Source organism: Castor canadensis, chromosome 16 (assembly GCF_047511655.1).
Source record: "Castor canadensis chromosome 16, mCasCan1.hap1v2, whole genome shotgun sequence".
NCBI classification, from domain to species: Eukaryota; Metazoa; Chordata; class Mammalia; order Rodentia; family Castoridae; genus Castor; species Castor canadensis.
This window is the reverse complement of record NC_133401.1, coordinates 30,240,860-30,261,328: the sequence shown is the minus strand read 5'-3', so window position 1 is coordinate 30,261,328 and position 20,469 is coordinate 30,240,860. Positions and strand designations below refer to the sequence as shown.

Here is a 20,469-nt window from a genome sequence, read left to right as displayed (position 1 = left end):
TTTTTTTGTTTGGAATTTTTGAGGTAGGGTCTTGTGAACTATTTGCTCCCTGGGGTTGGTTTTAAACCACTCTCCTCCTAACCTCTGTCTCCCAAGCAGCTAGGATTGCAGGTGTGAGCCACCAGAGCCTGGCAACATTGTACATTTTTGAAGATGGATTTAGAATACTTTTATATTAATAACAATAAGCATTTTATTTTTGAACTTGAAAAACCACCATCGTGTCATTTAATACACTGCACTTCCTATGTAACCCTGATATTATGCCCTGCCATCCTTGGAAGGAAATGCAAATATAGTTTGCTTCCTAGAAAATTTTACCAATAATGAATCACAAATACTGTAGAGTCCAGCCAATTGTACATGTATTCGTGGGGTTTTTGTTTGAATAAGTTTACAAAAGAACGACATACAGGAATTTCATTCCTTTTTAACATATACAATTCATACACACATTAGCAAACTAAATCTAGATATCCCATTGGAACCCAGTGGGGTGAGGGGGGAGGTGGTCCAAACAATATATACATGCTAGTAAATGTAAAGATGATAAAAAAAATAGATATCCCACATATGAAGTGGGTCACACTTCCAGTATATGAATCAGTTATTCCAAAATTGAACCTCTTTCTTTTCTTTCTTTCTTTCCTTCCTTCCTTCCTTCCTTTCCGTTTTTGTAGTACTGGGGTTTGAACTCAGGGCCTTGCACTTGCCAGGCAGGCACTCTACTACTTGAGTCACTCCCCCAGCCCATTTGTTAGATATTTTTCAATGTGGTCTCACATTTATTCCCATGCTGGCCTGGACCATGATCCCCCTATTTATGCTTCCTGCCTAGCTGGAGTGACAGGCACATATCGTCATGCCCACGCCCAGCCTAGTACCTAGGACCTAGGATGACAAGCATGAGGCACTGCACCCAGCTAAAAATTTGTATTTCTAATCTGTCCCTGCTTCTGCTGTATTGCCAGTTCATCAAGCTTTCATATTGAGCTACTTGTTTGTTCATTCTGGGCAGTGCTCAGATATTCCTTCTATAGAGGGAGTGAGGTAATCAAGCAATCTGTGAAAAAAGTCCTCTTCTTCATATGCCTCTTGAGGGATCTCCCCTGCCTGTGTACTCAGAAGCTTAGAATTTGCTGCCTTTTCCAACAATGTCTCAAAAATTTCACTATGCATGTAAAAAAAGATGTACCCACTACACAGCCTTGCCTCCTGTATCCTGGCCTCTGGGATTTCTGATACCTTTAGATCATTGTATGTGAACCACGCCTGCTTTCCAAAGTCATAGACGTCACTGATGTAGTGACCTGACTTGTGGGAGCTCCCAATATGGCTGACAATACTGATGAGCCTATAAGTCCGAAGAGGATCTCCTGTCTTCACAGTTTTGGGTTTCTTGGCCTCATCTGCTATGTTTTCACTTTCTGAAATGTATTTGTTTTCAGGATTCTTATCAGACCCCAATGCACCAAGGGAAGTTAGATCGTCCTTCTGGAGTCTTAATTCTGAAGATCTACATAGGTCCTTGTCCGTATTTTCCTGAATATCCAACTTCCTAACACTTGGAGGTGGTGTCAGTTGAAGAAATTCCTCTTTGAATCTCTTCTCATGATGCTGTTGATGCTGTTTGGCCATTCCTTGACCTTCTGGATTCTTGTTTTCACAATAGCCATACAAACCTTTTAACAACCCAGTAACACTGTAATAGTCTAACTCTCCAAGTATATTGGTTTGTTTATAGTTTTTGAGGTCTGGAATTTCAGGCACCTCTTGAAGATGAGCTCCTGAAAAACCTGGGTCTGGGATGCTGACTGGCTTACCTTCATCTTCACAAATCATAGGAAGAGAGATGTCCCCCTCATCTGTCATTGACTTGGAGGCTGGTAGCTTCTTTTCACTGAGTGTCTGATTTCTTGACTTAACTAGTTCTGGCTCCAGTTTAGAAGCACTTCCCAGAACTGTCTGTTCCTGCTCTTGGCTTGCTCCTTCGTAGATTCTCTGGACTGTTTGGAGTTCAGCATCCTCATCTGGTCCCATGCATAGATCCAAGGGATCATTAGGTTCTGAGGTCAACTTCAGAGCTTGTGCTGAGTTGCTGAGGATCTCAGAAACCATCTCTTGGGAGACTTTGCGGTCTCCAACAGGCACATGACTGTCCAAGGGGCACGGTGGTCTAGTGTTTTCATTGCAATGGGAAGATAAACTTAAATACTTAGGAATCTCAACTTGCCGGCCATTCTTCACTAGCAACCAATGATCATTTAAGCTGTAGCGTTTCAGATGAACAATAAGGACTCTGGGGAGCTGATGAAACTTATTCTTCAATATAGAATTCTGGTTCTTGCACTTCTCACAGTTATACTTGACTTCTTCTTCTTTAAAGAAAAGATCAAAGTAATTTTGAATAGATGGAAAAAATGGGTTTTTTTCTTGGTGTAGATTTATGGAGATGTAATTATTCTGTTCTGTCTTGAGAGCCACCTGACCACAGGCTTTACAAATAATGGAAACCTGTAATTCGTACTCAAAATTAGCAACAATAGGACAAACAAACAATTTGGTGACAGTGTCACCAGCAAACATTTGTGGTGATAAATCTCCATTCTCAGGTTCCCTCTCAGTACTACAAAGGTTGTTCAATTTTTCAATGTCCCCTTTCAACTGCTCTAAACACTGACCTAAAAATTCGTGAGCATCATTCTGCATGTTGCCAGAGAATATCTCTGCCACTACTGAAACAGCATTTTTAATACTAAGAAGTAACTCTGCCTTGGTCTCTAACTTACAAATATCTTTTAAAGCAAGCAACTGGCTGAAGGGAATAATAAGAGTTTCAAAGGGAAATTTATCCCATGAGATCCCTTGCTTGAGTAAGTCATCAGCAAATGATGGAATTGCAAATAGTGATTGTAAAATTGCATTCATGTAACAGGTATTTCCCAAATTGGGGAAGCCCTCCTTTGGTTCCTCTGAGTCACAGTCAAAGGGATCCTGGGTTTTATTCCAGCTTGGGTTGTCCTGGCTATGCTTTGATTCCAATGTAAATACAAAATTTCTTTTGCCAAAGGGAGACTGGGTTGGAAGAACAGTCTTGCCCAGGTTACAATTTTCATTAAAGTTGGTCTTGAATGAAGGTTCAAGTTTTACTTTTCTGTTATTTTCTAGAGATGCCAAGCTGAAAGATTTCTTTCTTTTGCTTCTTACATACGACAAGGAATATGTCTGGAGTTCACTGTGTAGTGAAAGACTGTTTTCTGGAAAGAAAACAGTCTCTAGCCCACATGACATCGTTTTCCTCTTTTCACTTAGATTTTCTATTAACCACTTTCTAACAAAAACCAATGAATTTGATGTGAACAGAAGCATCGTCTGAGGGAAAGCTGATCCACTTCTTTTTCTGGCATTAAAGGACCCATACATTGGCTTGTAAGACAGAGTTTTGTTAGTTGCCTTCTGTGCATCCATGGATTCAGGAAAACACAGAATAAAACTCTCTGGTTTCTTGGGTTGTTGAAATCTGTTTCGATGACAAATGTCCAGAAACATCTTCAATTGCTCAGCATCTATGCTGGATAATTTGTTAATAAGCAAGGGAGTATTGTTTTGCAAAGTTAAACACAGGCAACTTTGTCTCTCTTCACAGTATCTAAGGACCACATTACTCAGCTGGAAAATCCTTGTCAATTCTCCAGACTTGAAGTAAACTACCAGGTTTGTTTCATGTTCTCCTTCTACTGTCTCAATGACTGCCTCTTTCAGCTTAGTCCTCTTAGTCTTCTTGCTCCAAACTTGGACAAAACCACGCATCTTTAGAGGAGTCATTCTTGCTTTAAAATAAAACACATGCAACCTAAAGAAAAGAATACACAAATACATTTTGAGCCCAAAATATATTAACCAGAATGCTTTATATAAAACCCTATGTAATTCTGGAGGAGGGACCAATGGGTAGGAAGAGGAGAAGGGAGCAAGTGCCAGTGGGGTGAATATTATAGAAGTATGTTATATATACCTATGAAAATGATACAGTGAAATTCACCAAACTGTTAAAAGGGAGGGGAGGGGAGGGAGAGTGGTTAAGAAAAAGTAATACAGTGAATTTAATCAAAGTACATTATATATATGTTTTAAATATCACAACAAAATTCCTTTGTACAATTGATGCTAATATTAAAACCCTATGTAATAATAAATTGATTTTATTACGATAAAAGTCTTCTGCTTATCCCCTAAGAAGGGACTCACTGTGTCCTCTTTCTAGGAGATGTACACCCACCTGGAGGGCATGCAATTTCCTGTTTTTCACTTTTAATACCTTAAAGGTGTGCCTCTGGTGTCCTCTGATAGAGCCCTGAGGCTGGAAGGTCTCGTCATCCCTGTCCCACACTCACATATACACAGCAGTTCTGGAGGTGCAAGGTCAAGGGTCACAACTGGTGTTGACCTTCTGGCTGGCAGACTCCTGAGGTGGCGCCAAGTCCTGATGTGATTACATGGTTAAAAAAGAAAAACTAATGTAAGTATGTTTGTGTTTGAGAGTGTCTGCTCTTTTGAGGGAGCTGTATCTGTGAAGGAATATGGAGTAAAAGACATAAGAACGACCAATGGATACAGGAAACAGCACTCAACATCACTCATCATCAGAGAAAAGCAAATCAAACTCACAATGAAATATCACCTCTGACCTCTTAGGACAGCTAGTACCGAAAGTTGATCAGTGGTAGGGCTGCTGGCATGGCTCCAGTGTAGAGAGCTAACCCTTGAATTCCAACCCCAGTACTGCCAAAAAAAATTATTATCAGCATTGGTAAGAAGAAAAGGGAATATATAAGTCAGTATTGCCAATATGGAGTACAGTTTGAAGGTTCCTCAAAAACTAAAAATAGTCCTACCATATGATCCAACTGTCCCGCTGGATAGATATCCAAGAGAAACGAAATGTCAGAGATACCTGCACTTACATTTTCATTGCAGCATTTTTCACAACAGCCAAGATATGGGAGCAAACTAAGTGTGGTGATACATGCCTATAATCCCACCTACCTGGGAAGCAGGGGCAAGAGGATTGAGAATTTCAAGACCTAGCTCAAAAACAAAAAACAAAAAACAAAATACAAATGAAAAGAATGGGATGTAGCTCAAGTGGTAGAGGGCTTGCCTCGCGTGTGTGAGACACTGGGTCCAATCTCCAGTGCATGTATATATAATACATATATATAATGCAAGATGAATTAATAAAGACATTCAAGTAATTGCCTTTTAAAAGATGGAAGCCTGCACTAACAATATGGATGAAACTGGAGATTGCTGTTTTATGTGACATAAACCAGATGTAGAAAAACAAAAATACTGCACATATATGTTGAATGTAAACATGTCAGGCTCATTGAAATAGGGAATCGACTGGGTTTCCAGGGGTTGAGGGTAGGGAAAATCGGGGGTATTATCCAAAAGATGGAAACATTCAGTTGTAAGATGAAAAAGTTCTGGATCTCTAATGTAGAGCATGGTAACTCTAGTTAACAACATATAATTGAAATTTCCAAGTAGGCTGTGCTCTCACCGAAAAAGTATCTGTGCATGTTAGCTCACTCCTGTAATCTCAGGCCAGCCTGGGATCTATGGCAACTTCTGGGCCTGGGGAGTGCATATTGAGACTTAACATAACAAAATGAAACACTAAAGCTGTAACTATGTAGCTGGTGGATAGATTAACATCTTGATTGAGGGAAGCATTTTACAGTGCCTATACCTTTCAAAACATATGTTCTTATATCCCCAAAACATGCAAATGTTTAACTGTCAGTCGTACAACACAAACATAAAAAAACAAAAACTAAGTAATAGTGAAAAAAAGACAACAAAAAGTTTTTTTTAAAACTAATAGTGAAATGAATATTAAGTAGAAGGTAGTTAGGTGGTGAGGGGGATAGAGTGGTATATGCTTATAATCCCAGCTGTTTTGGAGGCTGAGGCAGGAGGATTGAGAGTTCAAGGTCAGATTGGGCTATGTGGGGAGACTGCATTTCAAAAATAAAACAAAACAGAACAGGTGGGCAAAGTGGTGAACAGCTGTAATCCTAGCACTTGAGAAGCTGCTAGGAGGATTGTGAATTCAAGAACAGCCTAGGCTACATGTTGAGACCCTGTCTCAAACAAAAACAAAAATGAGCAAATAAAAATAGAATAAAGGTAAAAAAATAGAATAAAGGAAGAAAAGCCAGTTAAAACTAGGAATAGAAAGAACATACCTCAGGACTGGTGGAGTGGCTCATGTGGTAAAGTACCTGCCTAGCAAGCAGGAGGCCCTGAGTTCAAACTCCAGTGCCACCAAAAACTATAGCCAACATTGTACTAAATGGAGAAAAACTAAAAGCATTCCCTCTAAAGTCATGAACAAGACAAGGGTATCCACTGTCTCCACTCTTATTCAATATTATTTTTGAATCTCTAGAGCAATAAGGCAAGATAAATAAATAAAAAGGATACAAATAGGAAAGAAGTCAAATTATCCCAATTTGAAGACATGATCCTCTACTTAAAAGACTCTGAAGAGTCCACCAAAAAACTTACATCTAATCAATACTTTTGGCAAAGCAACAAGATATAAAATCAATAACTTTTCTATATACCAATAAAGAACTGGCTGAGAAAAAAATCAGGAAAACAATTCCACTCACAGTAGCCTCAAAAATACCTAGGAATGAACTAGGTACATATATGTATATATTTAATATATATATATATATATATTTATTTGTAACTAAGGCAGTGAAAGACCTCTACAATAAAAACCATAAAATCTTGGACAAATTGAAGAAGATACTACAAGATGGAAAGGTCTACCATGTTCATGGATTTGAAGAATTAACATTGTGAAAATGGCTACACTATCAAAAGCAATCTATAGATTCAATATAATTCCCATCAAAACTCCAGGGCAATTGTTCACAGGAACAGAAAAATACAGTCCTAAAATTCATATGAAAGCATAAAGACCTCAAATAGGCAAGAAAATCCTGGGCAAAAAGAACAACTCTGGAGGTATCAAGTACTTGACTTCAAATTATACTACAGTGTCATATTTAAGAACAGCATGGTACTGGCACAAAAGCAGACATGTAGACCAGTGGAGCAGAATGGAAGACATGGAAATATACCCCTACAGCTACAGCCACTGTACTTTTGATAAAGGAGCTAAGAACAGGTGTTGAAGAAAACACAGGCTCTCTAACAACTGGTGTTGGAAAAACTGGATATTCACAGGTAGAAGACTGAAATTAGACCCGTATCTTTCATCCTGTACTAAAACCCAATCCAAATAGCTTAACTCCTGAGACATTGAAACTTCTACAGGAAACCCCCAAAGGTATGGATGGACATAGGCCACAACTTCCTACACAGGATTCCCTCCAACATGTCAGGAAAACAGCAAGAATTGGCAGATGAGATTGCATCGAATTATAAAGCTTCTGCAGAGCAAAGGAAACAATTTCCAGAAGGAAAGACAACCCACAGAATGGGAGAAAATCTTTCAAGCAATTTATCAGACAAACTGTTAATATCCAGAATATAGAAAGAACTAAAATTAAAACAAAAGATCAAATAATCCAATTAATATATGAACAAATGACATGAACAGACATTTCCCAAAAGCAGTACAAATGTCAAATAAATACATGAAGAAATGTTCAACATCTTTAGCCAGAGAGGGAAAGCAAGCCAAAACAACACGGAGACTCATCCCAGTCCGTCTAGAATGCTGTCATCGAGAAAACAACAACAAATGCTGCTCAGATTGTGAGGTGGGGAGAAGGAACCTTTATACACTATTGAAGGGATGTAAATTAATGCAACCACCACAAAAATCAATATGGCCATTCCTCAGAAAACTAAAAACAGAAATACCATATGATCCTGCCATACTACTCTTAGGAATTTATCCAAAGAAAAGTAAATCAGCGTAAGAGATACCAGCACAGCCATGTTAATTGCAGCACTATTCACAATAGTCAAGCTATGGAATAGAACTTCGTGCTCAACAATTGATGAGTAGATGATAAATATGTGATACAAATACACAATGGAGCATTACTCAGCCACAAAGATGAAATGAAGTAATTTGCAGGAAAACAGATGGAACTGAGATCGTCATGTTGAGCAAGATAAGTCAAGCTCATAAATATAGCATAATGAAACCCACTAAAGGTATTTAAAAGGGGGAGGAGTGAGGGAGGTTAAGAAGGAGTAATGGAGTGAATTTCATCAAAGTATAACATATACAGAAATATTACAAAGAAAACTCCTTTGTATAATTAATGTACACCAATAAAAATTAAAATAGTTAAAAAAACAAACAAACAAACCAGCCAAGAATCAAACCAAGCCCACAAACACAGAATAGAGTAATTCGGGTGCCGTGATAAGTTCTTATGGTCTCAGCTACTCAGGAAACTGAGGCACCTGCATCCCTTTGAGCTCAGTCAGGAGTTTGAGGCCAGCCTGAGAAAAACAGTAACACTGTCTCAAATAAAAAAGTCCACACATCTCATGCATGAAAACTAGATCAAATGTATGGGGAATCATGTTACATCTGAGGCTCCCTGTGTACAACCCTAGGATCACTGGGATTGTTTAGGATGTGTAGTGATAGACAAGTAGGGCCTGCCCGGAGTTTGGGTTTCCCTTTGATCAAGTATTTTTTTTGAGGGGGTGGAGTGGGACTGGGGTTTGAACTCAGTGCTTCACACTTTCAAAGCAGATGCTCTACTGCTAGAGTCACACCTTCAGCAAATTTTCCTCTGGTTATTTTTGGAGATGGGTTCTCAAACACTATTTGTCTGGGGTAGTCCTAAACCTCCATCCTTCCGATCTCAGTCTCCAAGTAGCCAGGATTATAGATGTGAGGCACCAGCACCAGACTCTCTTCTCTCTCTCTCTTTCTCTCTCTCCTCTCCCCCTCACACTTGGATTTTGAGATCTAGGCCTAATGCTTGCTATGCAGGAACTAACTCTACCATTTTAGCCACACCCCCAAGCCCTTTTTTGCTTTCAGTTATTTTTCAACTAGGGTCTGGCATTTTTTGCCCAGGATGGCTTCAGGCAGTAATCCTCCTACCTCAGGCTTCCCTGGCAGCTGGGATGACAGACATGTGTTACCACTGTGCGACTTATTGGATGAGATGGAATCTCACTAATTTTTATCCTGGCTGCTTCCAAAATCTGTTCCCCTAAACTCTGCCTCCCAAGTACCTGAGATTATAGGTGTAAGCCACCACAAACTGGCAACGTTTTTCTCTCTTCCCTAATTCTGTCTTTGTTCTGAGACCACTGAAATGGGAGAGAAGTGACTGCTGGGCATCAATCCAACAGAGTCAATAAAAGGGGTAAGAAAAATGAGTAAGATGGTGAAGTGGACTGGGGGCAAGACTCAAGTGGTAAAGCACCTGTCTAGCAAATCTAGGACCTGGAGTTCAAACCCTAGTACTGCCAAAAAATGGAAAAGAGAGAGAGAGAGAGAGAGAGAGAGAGAGAGAGAGAGAGAGAGAGAGAGAGAGAGAGAGAGAGAGACATCTTAAAACAGAATGGTTTCAGTACTTTAAAAATAACGTGCAGCCAAAGCTTGTAATCCTAATACTGAGGAGGCAGTGATCAGGAGGCACTCGGATCAAACCCAGCCCAGGCAAATAGTTCAAGAGACCCTGTCTCAAAAAAAAAAATCACAAAAAATGGCTGGTAGAGTGGATCAAGTCACAGAGCTCCTGCCTCACAAGGGTGTGGCCCTGAGTTCAAACCCTAATGGTGCCAAAAAAATACATTGTGAAATATAGACCTAAAATTTTTAAAAATAATGACATCATTGTAAAAGGAGGACTATTGGGAGAGAATAAGCAGGAGGGGAAGAAGGAAGAAATGGGAGGAAGAAAATGATTTAAGTACATGATATGAATGTATGAAAACAGAATAATGAAACCAACTTAAAACTAACAAGAAAGGCGGGGAGAAGGGGATTAAGAAAGAGTAGAAGAAGCCAGGCACCAGTGACTCATGTCTATAATCCCAGCTACTCAGGAGGCAGAGATCAGAAGGATTGTGGTTTGAAGTCAGCCCCTAGCAAGTAGCTCTTGTAAGACCCTATCTTGAAAAAACCCATCATAGAAAAGTATTGGTGGAGTGGTTTAAGTGGTAGAGTGCCTGCTAAACAAGTGTGAAAGTGTGAGGCCCTGAGTTCAAGCCCTAGTGCTGCCCTTAAAAAAAAAAGAGTAGAAAAAGGAGTGTCAAATCCTTCTGTACAATTAATTTATGGTATAGAAATCTTAAAGAGGAAATAATTGGCAATATAAAGTAGGGAACATATCTTTTGAAGAGAAACTTAAAGTCACTAAAAAAGAAGAAACAGAAATCCTATCAGTTACAAACAGACTTTTAAAAGTCAAGGTTAGAAGCATTGCTCAAGCTGTAGAGCGCCTGTCTGGTGAGTCAGAAGCCCTGAGATCAAACTCTAGTCCCACCAAAAAACATTAGGTTGTGAGAAGTAGTCCTGGGTAGCTGTAGAAAACATTACAAGGCATTTTCCTGAGCTTCTTTATTAATAGGGTTTGGGTGGATGGTTTTACTACTTGAGCTACTGAACAATAAGTCTGGGCAACTGGAACCCAATAAAAGAAAGACCCTTGGAGAGTGAGAAATATTGAAAAAACATAGTTGCTGGTTAAACAACCTTTTAAAGAAAATATGCCTGTGATTAAAAATTGCTTTATAAAAAAAAACAACTTTCTTCTGATTCCTGTCCTGCACAAAGCTTCTCGGTTGCATACTCTGGCTGCCAGGATGTTCTATGCAATCACCTATGGCCAAGCAACCATGGGCTGAGCCCTCTCAAGGGCCCAAGACAAGTCCTTCCTCCCTGAAATTGTTTCTGTCGGGTATTTTGTCACAGTGATTAGAAAAGCTAAGTAACCTAGTGTCTAAAGCAAAAAAGGCACCTCCAGTGTGAAATTTCTTGCAGTTAGTGACCAAGAGGACCATGGAAAGGGCCTAGCAGTCCCAAGAGAACTTCACCACGCAGTGGCTTCATTCCAACACATAGCCGTCTCAGTGTAGAGAAGAATGGCTTTTCTGTAGTTCACTCATTGACTTCTCAGGAAAAATCAGTCTTATCCACTGAAACCCAATAAAAGGTGGGGAGAAGACCCCCTACAGTGCTTCTGGAGAACTTGGCTCTTAGACAGCACCGAAAAGTCAACTCAAAAACGTAAGCTAAAGTTTTTTCCCAACTGGCAATAACCAATGAGTGATACCCTACAAAAAAAAATCTCTCTCTAAGCTTTGCTCATCCATTTCCCCTCATTCATTTCTCCATTTCTCTCCAGAAGTCAAGAATGCTACAATATCACAAGAAACCCCTTTGTATGATTAATGTGTGCTAGTAAAAATAACATTTTTCTCAATAAACCAAAGTAACCCAACTAAAAAAAATAATGCCTGCTCCCTTTTGGCATTACGATTTCAGAAAAATGAGCAAACTTCCAGTGAATCCAACAAAAAAAAACAGTACCTTTTAGTTAACCATAGTTCCTCACAAAGAAACTTCTGTAGAAAGTCAAGGAAACAAGCTTGGGAGAGGTGTCCGTGGTTCCTTGATGAACAGAGTTTGGACTGCCTGGTCTGTTTCTGGAAGGAATGACCAGTCTCCCAGCTGAGCTTTATTTAAGCAGCCGATATATGGCCCTACCCATCTCTTTTGTTATTTGGTTGAGCTCTCTTAGAACAAGACCAACTAACTCCCTTTCCAAATCCTATCAATTCAAGAGGATTAAATCTCCCAATGCATTCCTAATCAAACCCTCCCCAATTAAGGAGATTAGACTAACAACCCCAAGACCTAACATTGATTGATTTTCTTGGAACTCTGACCCAATCAAGACTTACAGCAATTTTTATTACTTGAGAAACTTTACACTTTGTGTGGCTATAACCTGAAAGCTAACTCTAATTTTTCCCAGCCTAGAACTTTAAGCAACTTTATTTGTTTTTCTTGTTACAAAGAGGCAAGAGAAACAGTGGGTTAAGATTACACATTAGCTGGGCATGGTGGCACACACTTGTAATCTCAGCACTCAGGAGGCAGAGGCAGGAGGGCCTCGAGTTCACAGGTTAGCTAGGCTACCTATATAAAATAAGTAAAATAAAACAAAGACCACATATTATACATTCAAACTTCCAAGATTCAAAGTGGCTGTGTAATGGAAAGAAAGGGAAATATGTGACTTTTTTGTACAAGGTTTTGAAATGGAGCTTGGGCTGGCTTCAACCGCTCAATCCTCCTACCTCAACCTCCTAGGTGCCAGGATTACAGGTGTGAACCACCATATCTGTCTCAAGTGACTTTTATTACAGCTTTATTGTTTGTTGTACATCATTATACCTTTTTTACATGTCTCAATACAATTTAATACTGCAAGCTGTGAAAATCCATTTTTTATTTTTGAACATTGTTATTAGTATATGACAGTTTTATTATATTTTATGAGCAAGGAAACTGAGATTCAAATAGATTAAGATACTTTTCAAGGATGGGGGAATGGCTTAAGTGGTAAAGCTTGTCTAACAAGTGAAGGTCCCAAGCTCAAAGTTCAAACCTCAGTACCACAAAAAAAACAAAACAAAACAAAAAAAACCCCACAGATTGGTTTTTGAAAGTGCATGTCAATTTATACAATCTCAGAAATATTTGAGTTTAAATTTCAATGTCCCCTGGATGTTGCAGTTATTTTCTACTTTGTCAGTAGGTTTGCAGGAATATACCTCATTTGTAGAAAAAAGGAATCTGAACATTTTTCTTCATTTTTGGACTACATGTTTTTCTTTGGTTGCTCATTCATGCTTTTCCTGTATATCTGCTCAAGTACTGACTTGCCCTTCATTAAGTTTTAGCATTTACAAATGAAGGGTACTAGGAAATTATTCTTTATGTAACCTATAGTTTTATCACTCGATATTACTTCAAGATTACATTATAATTCTTAGGCAATTGATTTTCTATTAATACTGTGATACAGTTTTACAAGTCTTTTAAAGGAGGCTTGTGAAAATTTTCAAAAAAATGATATTGATGTTGTAAAAGATGTATTCTTGAATGTGACATCTTACAAAATTTTATGTGTAGTAAGATGTCACATAAAGATTATATGTGATATATATATGTATGCATATATATGTAAATCAGAAAGTCAAATTTAAGCATAGATATTCATCAAACAGTAAGGACGACAATCCCCCAATAGTACAATGTGAATGATATTAACATTTTTCTTTGGGCTTTAATATAGCATCTCCTTTTTGAATAATTACTTTTTAAAAAATTTTTAATTTTTGTGCTACTGGGGTTTGAACTCAAGGACTCAGGCTTGCTATGCAAGCACTCTACCACTTGAGCCACACCTCAGGCCTTCAAATTCATGTTCATTAGCTGTGTATTCTTGTAGAGACTGTGCTTTGTATTAATATGTTTCACTTTTAGATCTTGCCTGGTTCCTTTTTTGTTTTGGGGGAGTTTGTATGTGTGTGTGTGTGTGTGTGTGTGTGTGTGTGTGTGTATGTGTGTGTACCCAGGATTTGAACCCAGGGCTTCATGCTTGCAAAGCAGGCTCTCTACCACTTGAGCCACTCCTCTAGTCCATTTTGCTGTGGTTATTTTGGAGATGGGGTCTGGGGAACTATTTGTCCAGGCTGGCCTTGAACCTTGATCCTCCAAACTCAGCCTCCCACATAGCTAGGATGACAGGCTTGAGCCACCATCAATGCCCCAGCTCCAGGTTCTGTTTTTGAGCATTAGTGTTAAAACAATCACATTTGTTATCATGAGAAAATATGGGTTTGCACATTCCATTTTATCACAGCATTTCTCCCACACACACACACACATCTCCACATGTATTTATGTAGATTTATAAAACATATACATGTGTTTCCTACTTTTCAATACGTGAAATTGGTAAATAAATGTGAATAGCTTCAAAACTTTAGGAAAAAAACTTTACAATTTTTGTAATAACCCTGCTGGAACATGGTGTAGTATACGTTTTTCATTGGAGTGCATTTGAGATTTTGACGTTTAAGTAACTGGTCTTCTCATGATTATTCAGAGTCTTCCGCACACACAGTGAAAGTCCACATAGCAGCTCTACTTCCTCCTCCCGCCTACTCAAGGACCTGTATCCTAGGCCCCACCCCTTCCGGCGCCGTCACCCCGGCCTATGATTCTCAGGCTCCGCCCACTGCGTTACGTCACGCCGCGCGGGCGTGGCCTTCTGGGCCGAGCTCCGCGAGAGGCTGACTCCATGCTGCAAGGCTCGGGACGTATTCGCGCGGCTGTGGCAGCATCGACAGGGAACGTGGAAGTTGCTGGCTTAGAACGGAAGGAACAGAAAACTAGGCGTTCACCTTCCTTTTCTACTAAATATTAAGCGAGATGGACTTTAGGGGACCTAAGCTAGGAGTCGTTAATAACCAGTCATTCCCCCGGTAGGATAGAATAAAAATAAAAGGAAAAGGGGAAAGGGGAGGGAACTTAAATGTATTTGTTTCAGCTAGACTGACCCTCTTGGAAATTTAAAACAATGGCAACAGCAACCGCAAGTGCTTTCCCAGCAGAACTTGCACGAGGAGGCTCTGCGGGGACTTATGGGAAATTCCGTAAGCAGAGGGCGGCTCCTTGGTGACCGCGCATGCGTGCTACCGAGTCTGCGGCTCTACTTGCTGCGCGGTCAATCATGCGTGCGCCCAGCTGCTGCGCTTTCCAGGCTCTCGGGGCGGCTGGGCAGGTGTGGAGCTGACGTCCCGCGGCCTGCTGACTGTCCCATCCACCTGGTCACTTGTTCTGTTGGTGGGGGACTGGGCCATTGTCCATTCGTGCGGCCTTCTCCAGGTCTTTCACACTCACTCTACGGAGCCAGGTGGTGTGGGTTCAAGGCTTGGCCCCAGCACATCCTGGCTGTGTGACCTTGCAAGTTACTTAACCTCTCTGTGTCCCTTTCCTCCTCTGTAATTCAAGGATAGTAATGGCATGAGTTCCAAAATGTTATGTGAGAATTAAATAAGTTAATCCCTTTAAATCCCTAGAATCGTGTGGAATTCCCCAAACATCAAGGATATTTGCACACTAAAGGAAGACACCTAAATTAGTTTTGGACCTGCAGACTTTTGTATTACCTGAGGAACAGTGTTGGTTTCTTGACCCTAAAGTTGCACAAGGTGTCATAATTTATTTCACCAATTCCTGGTGTGAACTGATAGAGCTTGAATTAAAGCCCCAGAAAAGTGGCTTCATGGAAATCTTTAGACATATACTTGACTATGCCAAGCTTAGCAGAAATTCGCCTGTGGACAGTTGGTCCTGCTTCCACATGGTCCTTCCTGCCTTTCAGAAGACCAGTGTGGCCTCATGTTAGCTAATGTGGAGATCTGGGGCTGAATTACTGGATAGGCAGCATAGTAGATCTTATTACTAACACTCCTTTGTGTTCCCCCATCCCCATCTCCTACTCTGCTTCCCAACCTTTCTCAGGAGCACAGTTGAACAAAACCCAGATGGGGTTTTCTTTACTTTTTAGTTTACCCCTAAATTATTTTTCAGATGTTTAATACATTCAACAGGCATTTATTGTTCTCTGAATACTCATTTTTCTAGGACAGTGGTTTTCACATGGCAGCAGTTTTGCCCCACAAAACATTTGGCAACATCTGGGGACATTTTTGATTGTGACACCTCAAGGATGCTCCTAGTATAGAGGCCAGACCTTCCATGATAAAGTTATCCAGCCCCAAATAGCATCAGTGCCTAGGTTGAGAAACCTTAGTCTAGGTTCTCTTAAGTTTTCTGCCCAGTTCTCCAAGACTGTAGCAAAAGAACAAGCCCCTGCAGAGAAGGTAAGTGGGCAGGAGAGTGGCCAAGTGGAAGTCAATGATGATCTAGGCTCCAAGGAGGAGCTGCAAGTCAATGGCAGCATGGGGTCAGCTGACAAAGAGCGAGGCCTTGGAGCTTCCTTCTGGACATCTTCACCCAAGGCCCAGGCCAGGCACATGCCCTTGCCCAGCAGCAGAACAGAGGATGGGAGGATCCACTTTTCCTTCAAGACATCTTTCCAGTTGAGTGGCTTCTTTTTCAAGAAAATCAAGTAGAGCTGGGCACCAGTGGCTCACAGCTGTAATCCTAACTACTCAGGAGGCAGACATCAGGAGGATCGTGGTTTGAAGACAGCCCTGGCAAATAGTTCATGAGACAAAAAGAAACATAAGAATAGAATGAGAAGGAGGTGGGGAAGGGCAGTGAGGTGGAGGTTCTAGGAGCAGATGTCTCCCACCTCAGAGCCGACGGCTTTGTCACTGGAGATCCTTCCCAGTCCAGAAGCCCCCAGCAGAGGTGGCAGAGTAAAGGACTAGTGTTTTTAACATAAAGAATTTTAGTTCCCTTTTTGTTTGCTAGGGTGGTATCAGGTACTGTTTTTGGACAACTTGTCTACAACTGGGGATTGATTTTAAATACATCTTATTTTACTTTTTTTTAAGCAATTTTCTTTTGCTTTTCCCCTCCCTACAGATCCTGTCTCAAATCATTGTTACTACCATTCCAGCAGGTGGAAGAGACTTTTAAAGACCTTTCTCTGCTTTGTTTATTTTTTGCTGCAGTATTTTTTTTGCAGAAGAGATTTTTATTAGCATAGGTTAATTTTGCGAAGCAGTTTCATTGTGATATTTCTATACATGTATATAATGTTCTTTGATCACATTTACTCCCTAACATTAATGCTTTTTGCATACTTTGCATCTTCTTTTTTTTTGTTTTTTGTTTTTGGTGGTAGTGAGGTTTGAACTCAGGGCTTCATGCTTGCTAGGCAAGCACTCTACTACTTGAGCCACTCCACCAGCCCATATTTTGCATCTTTATTAAAAAATGTAAACTTTGTCAATCTGTGGACATGCTGATACATGAAGGAGATGGGTGGTCATGGATATCAAATAAAGTGGAGGGCTACAGGGGATATAGTGATATTGCCAAGATGATGTGCCACTAGAAATGATGGCATAAGGGCCTTTTATTCTTTCTTTTAATTTTTGTAGTGGCACTGGGAATTGAACTCAGGGCCTTGATCAACCATTTGAGCCACACCCCCTGCCTAAAGAAAAGTCATTAGAATGTATTTTGTGACTCAGTTTACAACACTGCAAGTCTCAACTAAGAAGGAAAGGAATAAACACCAATATCCAGACTGTTTTTTTTTTTAAAGATCATAGTCTTAGGTCATTTAAGCCATATCTCATGTGACCTGTACCTGTCAGTGATTAAGCAGAACTATACATTGCTGTATAGGCTTTGTTGTTTGTTTAGGACCTTAATAAAGTGTTATTGTGGATTTCCTGCAGGGTGTATTGTTTTGTTTTGTTTGGCAGTACTGGGTTGGGGGCCTGTGCTTACTAGGCAAGTTACTCTACCACTTGAGCCAAGTCTCCTGCCCTTTCCGCTTTTGTTATTTTTGAGATAGGGTCTCTTGTTTATGCCCTGGTGGGCCAGGATTGATCCTCTTGTTTGTACCTCCTGCCTAGCTGGGATAACAGGAATGTGCCACTGTGCACAGGAGTATGTCCTGAATTTCAGCACTGGTTGAAATGGGGTCTCACCAGCTTTTTCGCCCAGGCAGGCCTTGAACCAGAATGCTCCTGATCTCTACCTCCCCAGTAGCTGGGATTACAGACATGAACCACCTAGCTAGCAGCATGTTTCAAACTGTGACTATTGTATAAAAACAAATCTCGGTGTCCCAAAGCACATGAAGTTTGCAACTTTCCTCCTCCCATTTTGTAAACCTGGGGTCATCTCAGACCTTTTAAACTCAACCATACTGTGATACGTGAAATGATTACTATTTTAATTGGTAAGTTTTTGCCTACTGAAGACAGGGTTTTCTTTTCAAGTTGTCTCTGAGAATAAAGGCGGGGAATCTTCTGATGCAATGTTTTTCAGTAGCATCATGCTTTGTAAATACTGGAGAAGCTTTGACCATTTTGACTTTGAGATGGAATGTAACAATTTATCATATCTATACTAACAACAGTGTACCAGCTGGAGATGAGGTTGGGGGTTTGCTGCGGCTCTGCTGGTTTTTTTTTTCATTAAAGAGGGTTTAGACTGGGCGTGGTGGTGCCCGTCTATAATCCTAGGACTTGGGACATGGAGGCAAGATTGTGAGTTCTTGATCATCTTGCACCCCTCTTGTAAAGCCCTGGTCTAATCTACAGCTGATGGTGTTCTGTTCATTGTCCAGTAGAGGTCACCCTTGAGCATCCAGAAGAGAACTGACTGTTGAGCTGTGCAAGTCTTTTTTTCTTATATGTAAAAAATACAGGAGAGATCCAAGATGGTGACTGGAACACAGCCACAGACCTTCTGACCTCCGTGATCCAGGGACTTTGACAAGAAGCTGGAGACATGCTTGATTGAGGTAAAACATCAGGGAGAGCTGAAACATCAGCACTCTGAACCCCTAGCTCATGGGAGGCCTCTTCATGCCACCATAGACTAAAGAATAGCAGGTGCTGCATGCTAAGTCCTGCCCCATAGGCTCGCGGAGCTGCTGCTCCACATGCCTCCGTGGGATCTCCAATCCTCCGGCCCTGCTCCTTTGCCCCACCAGGGCTATGCTAACCCAAACTCCCACCCCTCAGAACCGCAGGATATCTGTGGGAGGAGCCCTTAAGGCCGAGGATCCACAGACATTTATGATCTACCGCCAGGCCACCCACCCACCAGGCCTGCACAGCCCTGCACGATCTCTGCCAGGCCATGCCCCCCAAGGCCTGCACAGCCTTGCAGGAACTCTGTTTCGCTGGGCCTCGGCCTCCAGCCCCCCATGGTCTCTGCTTTGGTGGCCATGCCCCCAAGGCCGGCTGTGCTGGAGATACAAACATGCACGATCTTCGTTCTGCTGGGCCATGCCCCCAAGGCCTGTACACCCCTGCACAATATTCACTCTGCAAGCATGTGCCCCTAATCCTGCCAAGCCCAGGACCCACACACGCATGATCTCCGTTCTGCTGGACTGCACCCTCCAAGCCTGTCAAGCCAGGCATCCCCAGACATGCAGGATCTCCACTCCACAGGCCTGCATGCTTCAGGCATGCCAAGCCCACACTCCAAAGGACTGCTACTTCACCTCAGCTAAAGGCCTCCACCCATAGGCCTGTGGGACCTCACCCACTGGCCACTTGCCACAAGAAGGCTCCAAACCTACCTAAGAGACACACACAGACAGGTCTGGATGCTAAAGAACTGGCATCAGAACAACTAAGACTGCAATTCTACTGTTCCAGAACTGGTGATTTTTTTCCCCCTGCTTTAAGGGATTTGCTGCCTGGTTTACTGTTTGATCATCCACCATCTCTACCATTTTTTTCCTCTCTATTCCTTTTATCTTTCCATCTCTCTTTTTTATCCTTCTTTCTTGGTTTTGTTAGTATTAATACTGGTACCCAGGTAATACTAAATTACACATAGTTCAGTGATAGAAATTTACCTAGTGGAAATATGGGAAGAAGAAAAAGGGAAGGAAGCCATTCCCCCCTCCAGAAAAATAAAGTACTACAGGATTTAGAGTGAAATGAAAAAAACGGATACCCAGATCCAGACTCCAACAAAACAAAGATAAATTATACCAAGGAATCCAACGAAGCCCACAAGAACACTCTGAAAGAAGAAATCCTACAAGTAATCAATGAGAATTTTATAGAGATGTTACTAGATATGGTCTAGTAATTAAGAAATGGGCAACTGAACTAAACAGAACTTTTTCAAAAGAAGAAATTTAAATGGCCAAAAAAACACATGAAAAAATGCTCACCATCTCTGGCCATAAAGGAAATGCAAATCAAAACCACACTAGGATTCCACCTCACCCCCATTAGAATAGCCATCATCCAAAACACCACCAACAACAAGTGTTGGCGAGGATGTGGGAAAAAAGGAACCCTAATCCACTGCTGGTGGGAATGCAAGCTGGTGCAACCACTCTGGAAAAAAATTTGGAGACTTCTTAAAAATCTAAACATAGACCTGCCGTATGATCCAGCAATCGCACTCCTGGGGATATACTCAAAGGAATGCAACACAGGTTACTCCAGAGGCACCTGCACACCCATGTTTATTGCAGCACTATTCACAAGCCAAGTTATGGAAACAACCAAGACGTCCCACTACTGATGAATGGATCAATAAAATGTGGTATTTGTACACAATGGAATTTTACTCAGCCATGAAGAAAAATGAAATCTTAACATTTGCAGGTAAATGGATGGAACTGGAGAACATCATTCTGAGTGAGGTCAGCCAAGCTCAGAAGACCAAAAATCGTATGTTCTCCCTCATCTGCCGACTTTAGATCTAGGGCAAATGCAGCAATGTGGTTGGACTTG

General features: G+C 41.0%; 1 protein-coding gene across 1 annotated transcript; it reads right to left on the bottom strand.

Moving 5' to 3' along the window:
- Window positions 1-948: 948 nt before the first annotated feature.
- On the bottom strand, window positions 949-3,825 carry Usp29 (ubiquitin specific peptidase 29). Its single transcript, XM_020187437.2, has one exon. The coding sequence runs from the start codon at window positions 3,823-3,825 to the stop codon at window positions 1,006-1,008; it is 2,820 nt and encodes a 939-aa protein (XP_020043026.2). The 3' UTR covers window positions 949-1,005.
- Window positions 3,826-20,469: the final 16,644 nt, after the last annotated feature.

Coding starts and splice junctions, on each gene's coding strand:
- Usp29 (XM_020187437.2), bottom strand. CDS start 3,825: ATGACTCCTCTAAAGATGCGTGGTTTTGTCCAAGTTTGGAGCAAGAAG.